This window comes from Ptychodera flava, chromosome 8 (assembly GCF_041260155.1).
Source record: "Ptychodera flava strain L36383 chromosome 8, AS_Pfla_20210202, whole genome shotgun sequence".
NCBI classification, from domain to species: Eukaryota; Metazoa; Hemichordata; class Enteropneusta; family Ptychoderidae; genus Ptychodera; species Ptychodera flava.
In genome coordinates this window covers 33,566,576-33,579,111 of record NC_091935.1, presented here as the reverse complement: position 1 = coordinate 33,579,111, position 12,536 = coordinate 33,566,576, and the positions used below count along the sequence as shown (strand labels likewise).

The following is a 12,536-nucleotide window of genomic DNA, read 5'->3' as shown; positions in this document are numbered from 1 at the left end:
CTTTAATGTTGGTCATGTCATAGGCCCTTTAATGTGAACTGGACTCCATTGTGGATAAATTATCACTTTTCCTCTTGAATGTGGACTAATGTGAAATTGAATGAAGTGTCATAGGATACTGTGAATTAAAACATCTGTATCTGTACTTGTGAATAGTTGTGATAATGTCCACTTTCTCTGCTAAACATCAATTAAAATTAATCCTCTTTCACCCAAGTTGTAATTATTTCTGTGGTTTGTTTATGGAGCCTGGTAAAAAGAGGATTAACTATAACAGTATCAGATATGAAGTTACTTTACACATCTTCTGCTCACAATATTAGCCTGTGCACTGCCAATGTTTCCACAATCACCATTGATAACAAAGGGTTTGGGCCAAAGCAAGGATATATATGATATGTGTGTGTGTGTGTGAGAGAGAGAGAAAGAGAAAGAGAGAGAGAGAGAGAGAGAGAGAGAGAGAGAGAGGCAAAATTGAAGAGGAATTAGAAATTGAAAACTTACTGTGAATCGTTTATCATCAACATTTTTGACACCATCAAAATAGAAGTTATCACCAAGTGCTAATGTAAACTGGGAGCCAAAGGTGTCCGCCACTTTACCCATGGCATTGCCAACAGCTTTCTCTATTGGTGTTCTGTAAGGAAATTCCGGTATTCCTCCCCAGTCTGCCAGCACTGTGTAACGTAAGGAATTTTCATTTGGCTTATATACTGAAAGAAAATAGCATACATACATAAACGTTGTCAATATCTCTTTCTGTGTTCAGAGTGCTACAGGATATCAAATATCACTTTACAGCAACAAATACAATGTGTATTGAAAATGGATCTGTTTCTCTTTTGTGGAGAGACCGTGTCTAAAGGTATCCATTGCATTGCTGACACTGTTGGTGTTCGTGTGGTATTTGATCTTCATAGCAGGGCTGTGTGTGCATGGATGTAAAAAATAGTACATCCATGGTGTGTGCAGGCAGTTAAGCACAGCCCTCAGTCACGAAGAGCTAATGTGGTAAATCACGGTGAGGGACCGTGGGTAAATGCATGGTATATGCACAGGTGCCTTGAATTGCCAGTGTGGTATACATAGAGAGATAGGAAGCTTTCCCATCGCTCTATGCATACCACATTGGCAATTCCAGGCAGGTGTCCAGGCACTTGTAATTGTGAAGGTACCACAAGATGGTACATGATCATACATGCAAACATGAAATGTGTGACTATTAACCTTTTCATGACTGGCAATTTTTCTGCCGCATACCTAAAAAAGCACCCATCAAAGCATATAGACAGTAGTTCAACCATGATTTTGCATGGTAACAGTACTGCAGTATGGCCTGCGTAACCACGGACGCATGTTGGGGTTGCCAGGATATGTACACTTGCTTCACGGCGCGTTTGACTTCCAGTTGGTCACCGGCGGCGTCGCTGCGTAGCGCTGATTGGCCAATCCACCGTCACTCTAGATACACAGTCCCTCTATCCAGAGGGACTGCGCTCTGGTGACAATCATAGGAAAAGCTTGGTACGGTTCCGTAGCAAGCTTTCCCCCATTCAACAAAATCGTCACGTAAAGTTGTGGGCAACTGAAAGGTTCCGTACGTTGATGACTTTCAGCAGTTCAGAGAGCGCTCTATCTGGAAGCTCTGTCTCAGACTCAGTCTGAGGACAACTCACCTGCTGGTACGTTGTGGACGTCGCAAACACATGACAGAATTGTCACGCAAACGAACCAAACGTGAATATTCATGACTGCATTCACGGCCACAGTTTCCCCAATTCAATATCAAGCACACGAATTGTTAATTAAACGCGGGAGATACTCAACATAGATAAGATAGAGGAGCTACACTGCAAAGGAATTTACGTGCAACTCTATCACGACATGACATCAAAGCTGCAAAGCTCACATGATTATCAACTGATACGTTGGACCATTTAACTGCTTACAATTGTGCGCAATTCAATATTTCTCACTATCCTGTCGAAAAGAAAATAAGCAAAAAAAACATATTTTATATTATAAATGTAAAGCAGTATGGTGATTACACTTACTATTTCGACAACATGACAAGTATACAGTTATGTAGCATTGCAGGGTACGTATTGTACATTTCCAGAAAGCTGTGGGGTCTTATTTAGCGGGAAATCCCGGTATCGGTGCGTTTCTCTGAAAAACAACGTCAATTCTGCGAAGCAGACAAGTCATTCGTTTTCGTTCAAAGCTGTTGAGATCTGCATGACATCAAGGTAAACAGCCATCGTGAACTCTGAATGAATATTGAGGGTATGTAGACTTGATTGTTCTGATCTTTCTCCAGTTTCTTATCACTCATAAGAACGCTGCGGTTAGACTTCGGTCGGGGACTTCGGACTCCGCTATCGCTAACATATACACCGTAGGTAGTCATGTTCTACACACCTACGCGGTGTCAAGTCGATCAGCATTCATGGCACGTACCGTAGCGTCCTCAATATTATTGTGTACGCAGGTCAGGCTGTGTTGCATGTTGCTAGCTACACAGCAAACAACAGCGTACTACTGTTTATTGTATGTCCTATTGATATTTTTCGTAAATGAACTTAATTTTTCACGGGTCGCAATTAGTCGGATCATGGAGGTAGGAAGAAAACGTCATCATTAGTATTGGTACCGGTAGGCCTATTAACTCAAACTCAATGGTGCTTCGTGAAATAAGGGGAAAACACCCGGGGATAAGGAAGCTTTCAAATATTCGAAGGTGCAACTCACATTCGTAACTATGGAGCATTTACACCTACGTATAATTCATGCCTTCACTTGCACTATATACATGATATATGAGTGGGTAAATGGATGCGCGGCCCGGCCCAGACGTGCTTGTTGCAAACCGAAAGTTTGTAATTAATTGTGTCTATAGATTCTTGTCTTCTTCGAACTGTGTAATGCCGAGACGTGCTATTTATGGATGAAAAAAGAAAAAGCTGGTCAAAAGCAGTGCAGTGGTGGGTCTAAAGGAGCCGCTATTGCCGTATTACAAGAGTTGAGACATTACAATGTAGATCCCAGACTGGATGTTAGCAATAATAGAGGTAAAAAAGACCTCCATGACCTCATCTATTTTATAAAGTGAAAGTTGACAACAATGGATTTTGTTCAACCAGAACAATATGTGTAAATATCTGTAAAATACTGCCACTGAAGATGCCTAAAAGGTTAAACAGAGTCACAAGAAATGATAGAAAATGTTTAAAAAATCAGTTTTGTGAATACTTTAGATTCATGATTGTTTGTATGTACTTTCACACAATTATTTTCAAGTGAACTAGCTAAGAATGCTCAAAATTAAGGTAGAACGTGCCTCAGGGACAGATATTCGGACTCTCAAACTTTTACAATTCTTTTCTTATACACCACTTGTTGGGGTTCATTTTAAAGCTCTTGGTGTAAGAAGACTTTTTACCGGCTTAGTTTTTCGAAAATAAAAAATTGTAATTTTTTTCGATAGAGTTAACACAGAGATGACGGCCATTTTAAATTTTGAATATCGGTAAATCTTGGGTTATTTGTTTCTCTAGCACCAAAATTTGCACGGTGACCCCCGATTTTTATTCTCGATTTAGTAAGAGAATGGCTGAAAGTTTCATTAAGGAAAGTTTTAGCAAAAGTTCAAGTCTTTCACTTTTGAGGTGCATTACTACCTTAACCAGCACAATGGTACTTCTTGCTACGGATCTGTAGCTGTGTCACTCCCTGACTGTTTGTAATCCCCCCCCCCTTCCAATACAAACACTGTCAGGGAATGGCAGGACTATGGATCCACAGCAATGGTACTTCATGGTTTTCTTGCATTTTTGAGGAGAGTCGAGTTCACATCACATTGCTGTCACCCTGAAGCCCTCCCACAGGGCCACTCCCTCGTTTGTGTTTCCTCAGCTCTTTTCGTCTTGTCAGAGAAGCCATAGGACTATGAGTCGTGGTGTCACCTCAGCCAAATATGTAATGATAAACAATGAGTTTACAACACTTGTTTTACTTTATTGATAAAAAATGATCTGAATATAAAATGTTTTTGTTCTAAACATACTGAAAGGAACAACCCAAGTCTCCTTGCTGTAAAAACTACATGTAGTTTACACAAACAAAGATTATACAGTTTTAGTTATACTAATCCTCAAAAATGCAAAGTATAGATTTTCCAGCTTTTCAACAATTTTCCTGATTTTAAGGGCACATTACAAATATACATGAAGAGCTAATGTAAAGTATTGAATGGGGGAAAAGTTTCCAGAATTTGTTATTTTGATACCTATAGACAGATTACAGCAGACGTCACATAACCGTGTACATTTCTTGTGCACCACTCACAGGTTTTCTTCTGAAATCCACACAAAATACGCTTTCGTCATCAGTCAGAAATACACAACACAGGCACTGGTGGTACGGAAAGACGCATCACTCATTAGATAGGAAAACATTCAGTAACAGCAGCTCTTGTCTCCCGTAGAGACAAATCTTTATTACCAGAACACTGTCTAGTATCTTTTACAAGTAAACTGACAGACAATTGACTGTAGGCAAAGGTAGAACAAAGTGAGACGGCCGCTTTTTATGTCTGCATTATGAGTATTTTTATGTGTATTTTCCGAAGAAAATGTGCATGTACCTTCTACTGTAAATGATAATGTGAAATCGGCTATAAAGATTACATTGCAGAGTTTTTCATTTGACGGAGTGAAGTTACACGTATCCGTAACGCTGAAAGTGAAAGAACACACTTCACTGAAGTCCTTTTAACAAAGGGCCCACAGCCAGACGCAGTATTATTAGATTCAATGACGGCACTTCAAAGTGTATAACTCTGACATAATAGGGCCGAGGACCTGGGTTTTTGTTAAAAGGACATTAAATCAATGAATTTTGCTATTGTTTACTGTAAAGTATAGGACCCTTTCTGAGGTACATGTATGTCTATAGAAACAGATATTTCAAGAGTATATATCAATTTCAAGTCACTTGAATAGTTAAGAGCTCGCATGGGATTATGAGGGTCAAACAAAAAACACACACAGACATATATCACAATTTGACAGGTTTGAGAAGTGTACCAAATACAACAAAAGTAAGCTAAAAAATATATAACGTTAATATTGTGATTGACAAACCCTGAGAAATGTTGAAGAAGCATTACGGTGAAAAGTGAAAAATGTTTGGATATAAATCATACCTGCGAGTTGCTGGCAAGATTTTGTAAAGTGAATTGTCCTTAAAAGTGTATTTATGGTGCCTAGTTCTGTTTGTGATATGCACATTTCAATATCAAAAGACTGAGATCAAACTGAGAAGTTCTGCTTTGTGAGTGTTTGTGACTGCCAACTGAAAACTACTCACTAAGTTGTACTCTGAGTACCATAACAGTAGATCAACTGTAGCCAGCAGACTTTGCTGCAGTGCAATGGCTGGCAATGTTTACCCTTGGAGGGGCTACACATATATCATTTGTCCTCTTATAATCATGATCGCAGCAGTACTTGTATGACAACGTTGTCAAAAATGACAGTGATAGATGGTCTATGTTTACTCAAACATGCACTCCTGTCGAAAAAAGTCCTCACAGGTTCCCATTTGATTCTTAAAGTTAAATACTGGCACCCCAGATGCCAATTGGTTCGCAAATCAAGTCAGACAACAGCTGTTGGTCAGTTCAGATAAGAGTTTACTCACATGACATGAATCCTTAAAAAAACAGTTGCAACACACAATCATATCTGCATCTCAACAATATTTTTGACCTGGATGGTCATCACAGTTCATGAGTCAGTGGGTTCTGGGTGTGTAACCTTAACACAGGGTTTCATTTCCACGGCAAAGCAAACACTGATAGCCCCCATCAGTTGACAATGCAGTTCACCTTTCACCGGTAATCAAGTGAACTAGAAACCAGTCACTTCTTCCAAACCAGGTGGCCTTGCAAAATCAAGTTCATGGGCAATATTGTATAGCTGCCTACATTCTGTGAGTAAATATGGATGACTGGCGTTTTTAATGAGAGGTAACAAACAGAGTTACTCTTGCCGCATGCCAGCAATGTTACAGCGCAATATCATATCGTTGTATAAAAGTTCAAAGATTTCAGTCTGATTAATTTTTGCAGTTTGAAAGGGTTTGTAATTTTTTATGGTAATTAAAAACTTTTTTCCTAGTCATGATGAGTTCCTTCATTACATCAAATTGTGCAATCCTCAACTTCCAAGCTTGCATAGTTATTTGTTTTTGTATGTACATGTAGTTTGCACCTCAAAATTTAAAAACCTAAACCTCTGTTCAAACTTTCCTAGTGGAAATGCTAAATCATCCGCTTTTAAACTGAAGAATAAAATCAGGAGTCGCCGTGCAAAATTTGCTAGTGGAGACACAAACTACATGTACCCATCATTTTCTGACACTTAAAATCCAGAACGGTCACCATCCCTGAGATAACTCTGTTGGAAAAATTGAAAAGTTTTGATCTTCACCAAAAAGGCCAGTGAAAACTTTTGGGCCGACTCGCAGCGATTTCGAAGCTGTTATCCAATTGGTTGGCAGAATCGTACCGTTATAATGAAATAATACAAATAAACTCCCTAAGTTGCTGTGAATAGTGACAATCGACCAATCAGATATAACCTTGCAAACACGCTGCGAGTCAGCCGAAACTTTTCTCCTACAGCTTCAAAGTGAACCCCAACAGGTGGTGTAATGGTAATAGTTTGAGAGTCGGAGTATCTGTATCGCACAGTAAGTGAGGCTACCCACAATTCTCTATGATCTGTACACACGGAGATCACTCACTGAACTGAAGCAAATTTCTTCTGTACACAGAACAACTCGGTCCATATTTCAAAATTCTGGCAACATAGTTCTGATAATCATAATTTTCTGATTTATCACTGCGAATAATGAGGAGATCAACCCCTTTCCCTCGGAGGAGATAGCAATTTTGTAATTTTATCGACCTAGATTTTTGACAGCCATACATAATATTTTTAAGGAAACTAAAGGAATAAGTTGTATCTCTGTTGGCAAAAGAAAGGGTATTTAATTTATCTAATGTTTGTAACAAAGGAAATTTGCATGTCTGACAGGTGGTGTGATGAGACCATCTTAGTTGCTGATAACTTTATCTTGACAAACGTGCAATTTTTAGCACCTCCAAACATCGACTTCTCATTCAATTTACTCTTGAATTTTAAACATAATCAATACTTTTGGAATATAGTTTTAACAAATAATCCTGAACTTAAATTGTAAGTTAAAAATTGTTGAGAAACTGATAAAATTGAAAAAGCCTTTAGCAAAAAATGTCTGAGTGAACAAATCAAGGGGAATTGTGGGTAACCTCACTTACTGTGATATATCGGAGATGCATTCCGTTTGTAAAGTGTACAGCAGTTCATCATTTAGGTTCACATGGACTTTCTGATGAATTCCTTGAATTAAACTCCAGTTTGAACCATCTGTCTTATTAATTAGCAGGGCAGTTGAAGTGAGTTGAATGTATTGTGTCTATTGTTTGTGTTTTAGCTCCTGTAATACCATTGTTTTGAGTCTGTGTGCTCAGACACTCAAATATGCGGGCTGCTATTCATTTTAGTATCTGTCTGGTGAGTGAATGGGAGACATTAGCAAATCTTGGAATGTCATGCCCTCAGATTGTAAGGCCAAATAAAAATATAGCTGCAAGCAGCAATGCCGGGGCCAAAGCAATCTTAAGTGGGAAAAAGAAGGCAAATGTATTCAGAGAGGGCAAAGGTCATTACCGTTACATGTCTTTTTTGCAACAAAACTTTCTTTCCTTATGTTACATCTGTCAACAAAAAATCAGAACACTAGGTTTATTGCTAGCTCAAAATTAGAAATGTGCACAATTATGAGGTACTGCATGTGGCATCATAAGGTCTAAGATCGTGCCAAATATGAAGGGTATAGGACTCTTGGTTACTGAGTTATGGACAAATATGTATATTTATGGAAAAAAGGTCATCGAGGTCACGTGATATTTTGTCAAAAAAATTGTATCCCATAGTTATCCCTATATACCAAAAATCAGACCTCTAGCTCTGTTGGCTTGCCCAAAATTAGACATGTGCATATTTAATTAGGCATGACATATGGTACCATAAGGTCTCCCATCATACTAAATATGAAGGGTGAAGCCCTTGCGGTTACTGAGTTATGGACAGATATGTATATTTGAGATCAAAGGTCATCGAGGTCACGTGACATTTTGTCAAAAAAAATTGTATCCCTTAGATATTCCTATATACCAAAAATCAGACCTCTAGCTCTATTGGCTTGCCCAAAATTAGATATGTGCATATTTAATGAGGTACAGCATATCTTACCATAAGGTATCCCATCTTACCAAATATGAAGGTGTGGTCCTTGATGTTACTGAGTTATGGACAGATATGTATATTTGAGGTCAAAGGTCATCGAGGTCATGTGACATTTTGTCAAAAAAATTGTATCCCATAGTTATCCTATATACCAAAAATCAGACCTCTAGCTCTGTTGGCTTGCCCAAAATTAGATATGTGCATATTTAATGAGGCATGACCTATATGGTACCATAAGGTCTCCCATCATACCAAATATGAAGGGTGTAGCCCTTGTGGTTACAGAGTTATGGACAGATATGTATTTGAGGTCAAAGGTCATCAAGGTCACGTGACATTTTGTCAAAAAAATTGTATCCCATAGTTATCCCTATATACCAAAAATCAGACCTCTAGCTCTGTTGGCTTGCCCAAAATTAGATATGTGCATATTTAATGAGGCATGACCTATGGTACCATAAGGTCTCCCATCATACTAATATGAAAGGTGTAGAACTTGTGGTTACTGAGTTATGGAAAGATATGTATATTGAGGTCAAAGGTCATCGAGGTCACGTGACATTTTGTCAAAAAAATTGTATCCCATAGTTATCCCTATATTCCAAAAATCAGACCTCTAGCTCTGTTGGCTTGCCCAAAATTAGATATGTGCATATTTAATGGGGCATGACCTATGGTACCATAAGGTCTCCCATCATACCAAATATGAAGGGTGTAGCCCTTGTGGTTACTGAGTTATGGACAGATATGTATATTTGAGGTCAAAGGTCATCGAGGTCACGTGACATTTTGTCAAAAAAATTGTATCCCATAGTTATCCTTATATACCGAAAATCAGACCTCCAGCTCTGTTGGCTTGCCCAAAATTAGATATGTGCATATTTAATGAAGCATGACCTATGGTACCATAAGGTCTCCCATCATACCAAATATGAAGGCTGTAGCCCTTGTGGTTACTGAGTTATGGACAGATATGTATATTTGAGGTCAAAGGTCATCGAGGTCATGTGACATTTTGTCAAAAAAATTGTATCCCATAGTTATCCCTATATACCAAAAAACCAGACCTCTAACTCTATTGGCTTGCCCAGAATTAGATATGTGCATATTAAATGCGGCATGACCTATAGTACCATAAGGTCTCCCATCATATCAAGTATGAAGGGTGTAGCCCTTGTGGTTACTGAGTTATGGACAGATATGTATATTTGAGGTCAAAGGTCATCAAGGTCATGTGACATTTTGTCAAAAAATTGTATCCCATAGTTATCCCTATATACCAAAAATCAGACCTCTAACTCTGTTTGCTTGCCCAAAATTAGATATGTGCATATTTAATGAGGTAGAGCATATCTTACCATAAGGTATCCCATCTTACCAAATATGAAGGATGTAGTCCTTGTGGTACTGAGTTATGGAAAGATATGTATAATTGAGGTCAAAGGTCATCGAGGTCACGTGACATTTTGTCAAAAAAATTGTATCCCAAAGTTATCCCTATATACCAAAAATCAGACCTCTAGCTCTGTTGGCTTGCCCAAATTAGATATGTGCATATTTAATTGGGCATGACATATGGTACCATAAGGTCTCCCATCATACCAAATATGAAGGGTGTAGCCCTTGTGGTTACTGAGTTATGGACAGATATGTATATTTGAGGTCAAAGGTCATCGAGGTCACGTGACTTTTTGTCAAAAAAATTGTGTCCCATAGTTATCCTTATATACCGAAAATCAGACCTCCAGCTCTGTTGGCTTGCCCAAAATTAGATATGTGCATATTTAATGAAGCATGACCTATGGTACCATAAGGTCTCCCATCATACCAAATATGAAGGGTGTAGTCCTTGTGGTTACTGAGTTATGGACAGATATGTATATTTGAGGTCAAAGGTCATCGAGGTCATGTGACATTTTGTCAAAAAAATTGTATCCCATAGTTATCCCTATATACCAAAAATCAGACCTCTAGCTCTGTTGGCTTGCCCAAAATTAGATATGTGCATATTTAATAAGGCATGACCTATGGTACCATAAGGTCTCCCATCATACCAAATATGAAGGGTGTAGCCCTTGTGGTTACTGAGTTATGGACAGATATGTATATTTGGGGTCAAGGGTCATCAAGGTCATGTGACATTTTGTGAAAAAAAATTGTTTTCAATGGTTATCACTATATACCAAAAATCAGACCTCCAGCTCTATTGGCTTGCCCAGAATTAGATATGTGCATAATCAATGAGGTATAGGATTAGCTGGTCATGTGACATTTTGTTAAAAAACCGTAACACTGATACATGTCCTTGTGTACCAAAAATCAGAACTCTAGCACTAGTTTGAAGGCTGGAATTACATATGTGCATAATCAATGTGGTAGAGAAACATGCCAGGGTCATAGGTCAAGTTCATCCTCAAAATATTGATTTGCAGTTTGATCCCCTGTAGGTCATTGTTCAGTAGTCACTAGCCCCCGGCCCCCCACGACTCTCACATAGGCCAGAATAAGCCATTGGTATAGCTTAGCTGCAGAGGTATAGGGAGGTCAAAGGTTATTGAAAAATCAGAAAAATAATACTTTAAAAATCTTCTTCTCATAAACGGCAAGATGAAAATTCCTGAAATTTGGTATGTAGCATCTAGGTAGTATGGTCTAAAAAGTTTCTTAACAGATTTTCGATTTTTCAATTTTTATGCAAATTAGGTGAAATTAAAATTTTTAATAATTAATAACAGCCAGGTCATGTATCCAATCAAAATATGAAGGGTCAGGTGCACCAGTACTCAGTATGCTTAATATGCCCTGCAAATTTGAAAAGGCTGCGCGCAACGGTTTTGGAGATCTAGCTTTGCAAAGAATTGTCGGAAGAAGAGGAAAAAGAAGAAGAAGAAGTGATCCAGAGTAAATACAATAGGGGACAAGCCCCATAGGGCTTTGTCCCCTAATAAAAAAATGTGTGTTCCCATAACCTGACTGATGCTGAAAAAAGCCACCGCTCCTGCACATTTTTTTTCACATTTTCAAAATAATTCAGGTAAATTCTCTTAATTTAATATTTTATGGGTCTCGGCCTACAAAAATAGAAATTTTAAAAAATTTCCCTCAACTGACATGTTCCTAACCCTGATTTTCGGAGGCATATTACCGAAAACACACAATTTGTTTATTTGGCCTGAGGACTTGGCTACACCGACAGCACAACAATAAGCATACATGTACCGGTAGGTTTCAGCTTATTAAGGCGAACATTTATTTTTGCCAGATTTCTGACCTCTGGAAAGTTTTTGACTGCCTGTGGCTGACTTAATTTGTCCTCTTTCTTGTTTTATCACCACTATACCAATCGATATATGTTGAATTGTGCCATTAATTTTAGCTGTTTGTCAGTCCAAAAAATTCTGGATTAAACCCCAGTGGCTGTAACTACCCTTTTATCTTCAATGACTTTGTTCTGTCAGTAAAATGCCCAGACCTGAGCATGTCCGAAGTTGTTATCGACAACTGAGTTTTTCCAAGGCTAGAATTCATTATTGTTATCATTGTTATTCAACATGCCTTGATGAGAATGATTTTAAATACCTAACAAGGCAGTATTGCTGAAGGCAATGAGTACTTGGGCCGTGATAGAGTAATTTTGAGGACAATATATGGTCTTGAATTTCCTCCTGTCAATTAGGCATTTGATTAACTGGTTATTAAACGAAGCAATGGCATGACAACGGCAAAATATGTCTAGCAACTTTTGTGGAGTTTGAGGCAGGGGTTCTTTATTTATAGTGAAAATTGCTTAAACTCCTTAAATATTCAAATTACAGCAAATTTCTTTTGTTCTCGATGGTAGATGTCTAATATTTAGATGGGCATATTTAGATTTCTACCCTATAGTTATCCCTATATACCAAAAATCGGACATCCAGCTCTGTTGGCTTGCTCAGAATTAGATATGCGCATAATTAATGAGGTACAATATGTGGTGTCATAAGGTGTCCCATCATACCAAATATGAAGGGTGTAGCACTTGTGGTTACTGAGTTGTGGACAAATATATCTATTTGAGGTCAAAGGTCATTGAGGTCACGTGACATTTTGTCAAAATAATTGTATTGCTAAGTTATTCCTATATACCAAAAATCAGACCTCTAGCTCTATTGGCTCGCTCGCTTGAAAACAATCTCATAA

General features: G+C 38.2%; 2 protein-coding genes across 7 annotated transcripts in view; one reads left to right on the top strand and one right to left on the bottom strand.

The window, feature by feature from the left end:
- LOC139139119 (tartrate-resistant acid phosphatase type 5-like) overlaps positions 1-12,536 on the bottom strand; it is a 33,834-nt gene that overhangs the window by 5,121 nt on the left and 16,177 nt on the right. The window contains exons 1-2 of one of the 3 annotated variants that reach the window (XM_070707909.1): positions 1,677-1,920; positions 505-713 (exon numbers count right to left, since the gene is read on the bottom strand). In XM_070707909.1, coding sequence (XP_070564010.1) covers positions 505-713; positions 1,677-1,749 — 282 coding nt within the window. In that variant the 5' untranslated portion in view covers positions 1,750-1,920. The other 2 variants (XM_070707911.1, XM_070707910.1) reach the window with 2 other exon arrangements.
- LOC139139117 (protein sidekick homolog) overlaps positions 2,148-12,536 on the top strand; it is a 112,178-nt gene continuing 101,789 nt past the window's right edge. For 3 of the 4 annotated variants that reach the window (XM_070707907.1, XM_070707905.1, XM_070707901.1), the window contains exon 1: positions 2,148-2,286. The gene's annotated coding sequence lies outside the window, so the exon portion shown is untranslated. The remainder of the gene's footprint in view (positions 2,287-12,536) is intronic. The other variant, XM_070707902.1, reaches the window with a different exon arrangement.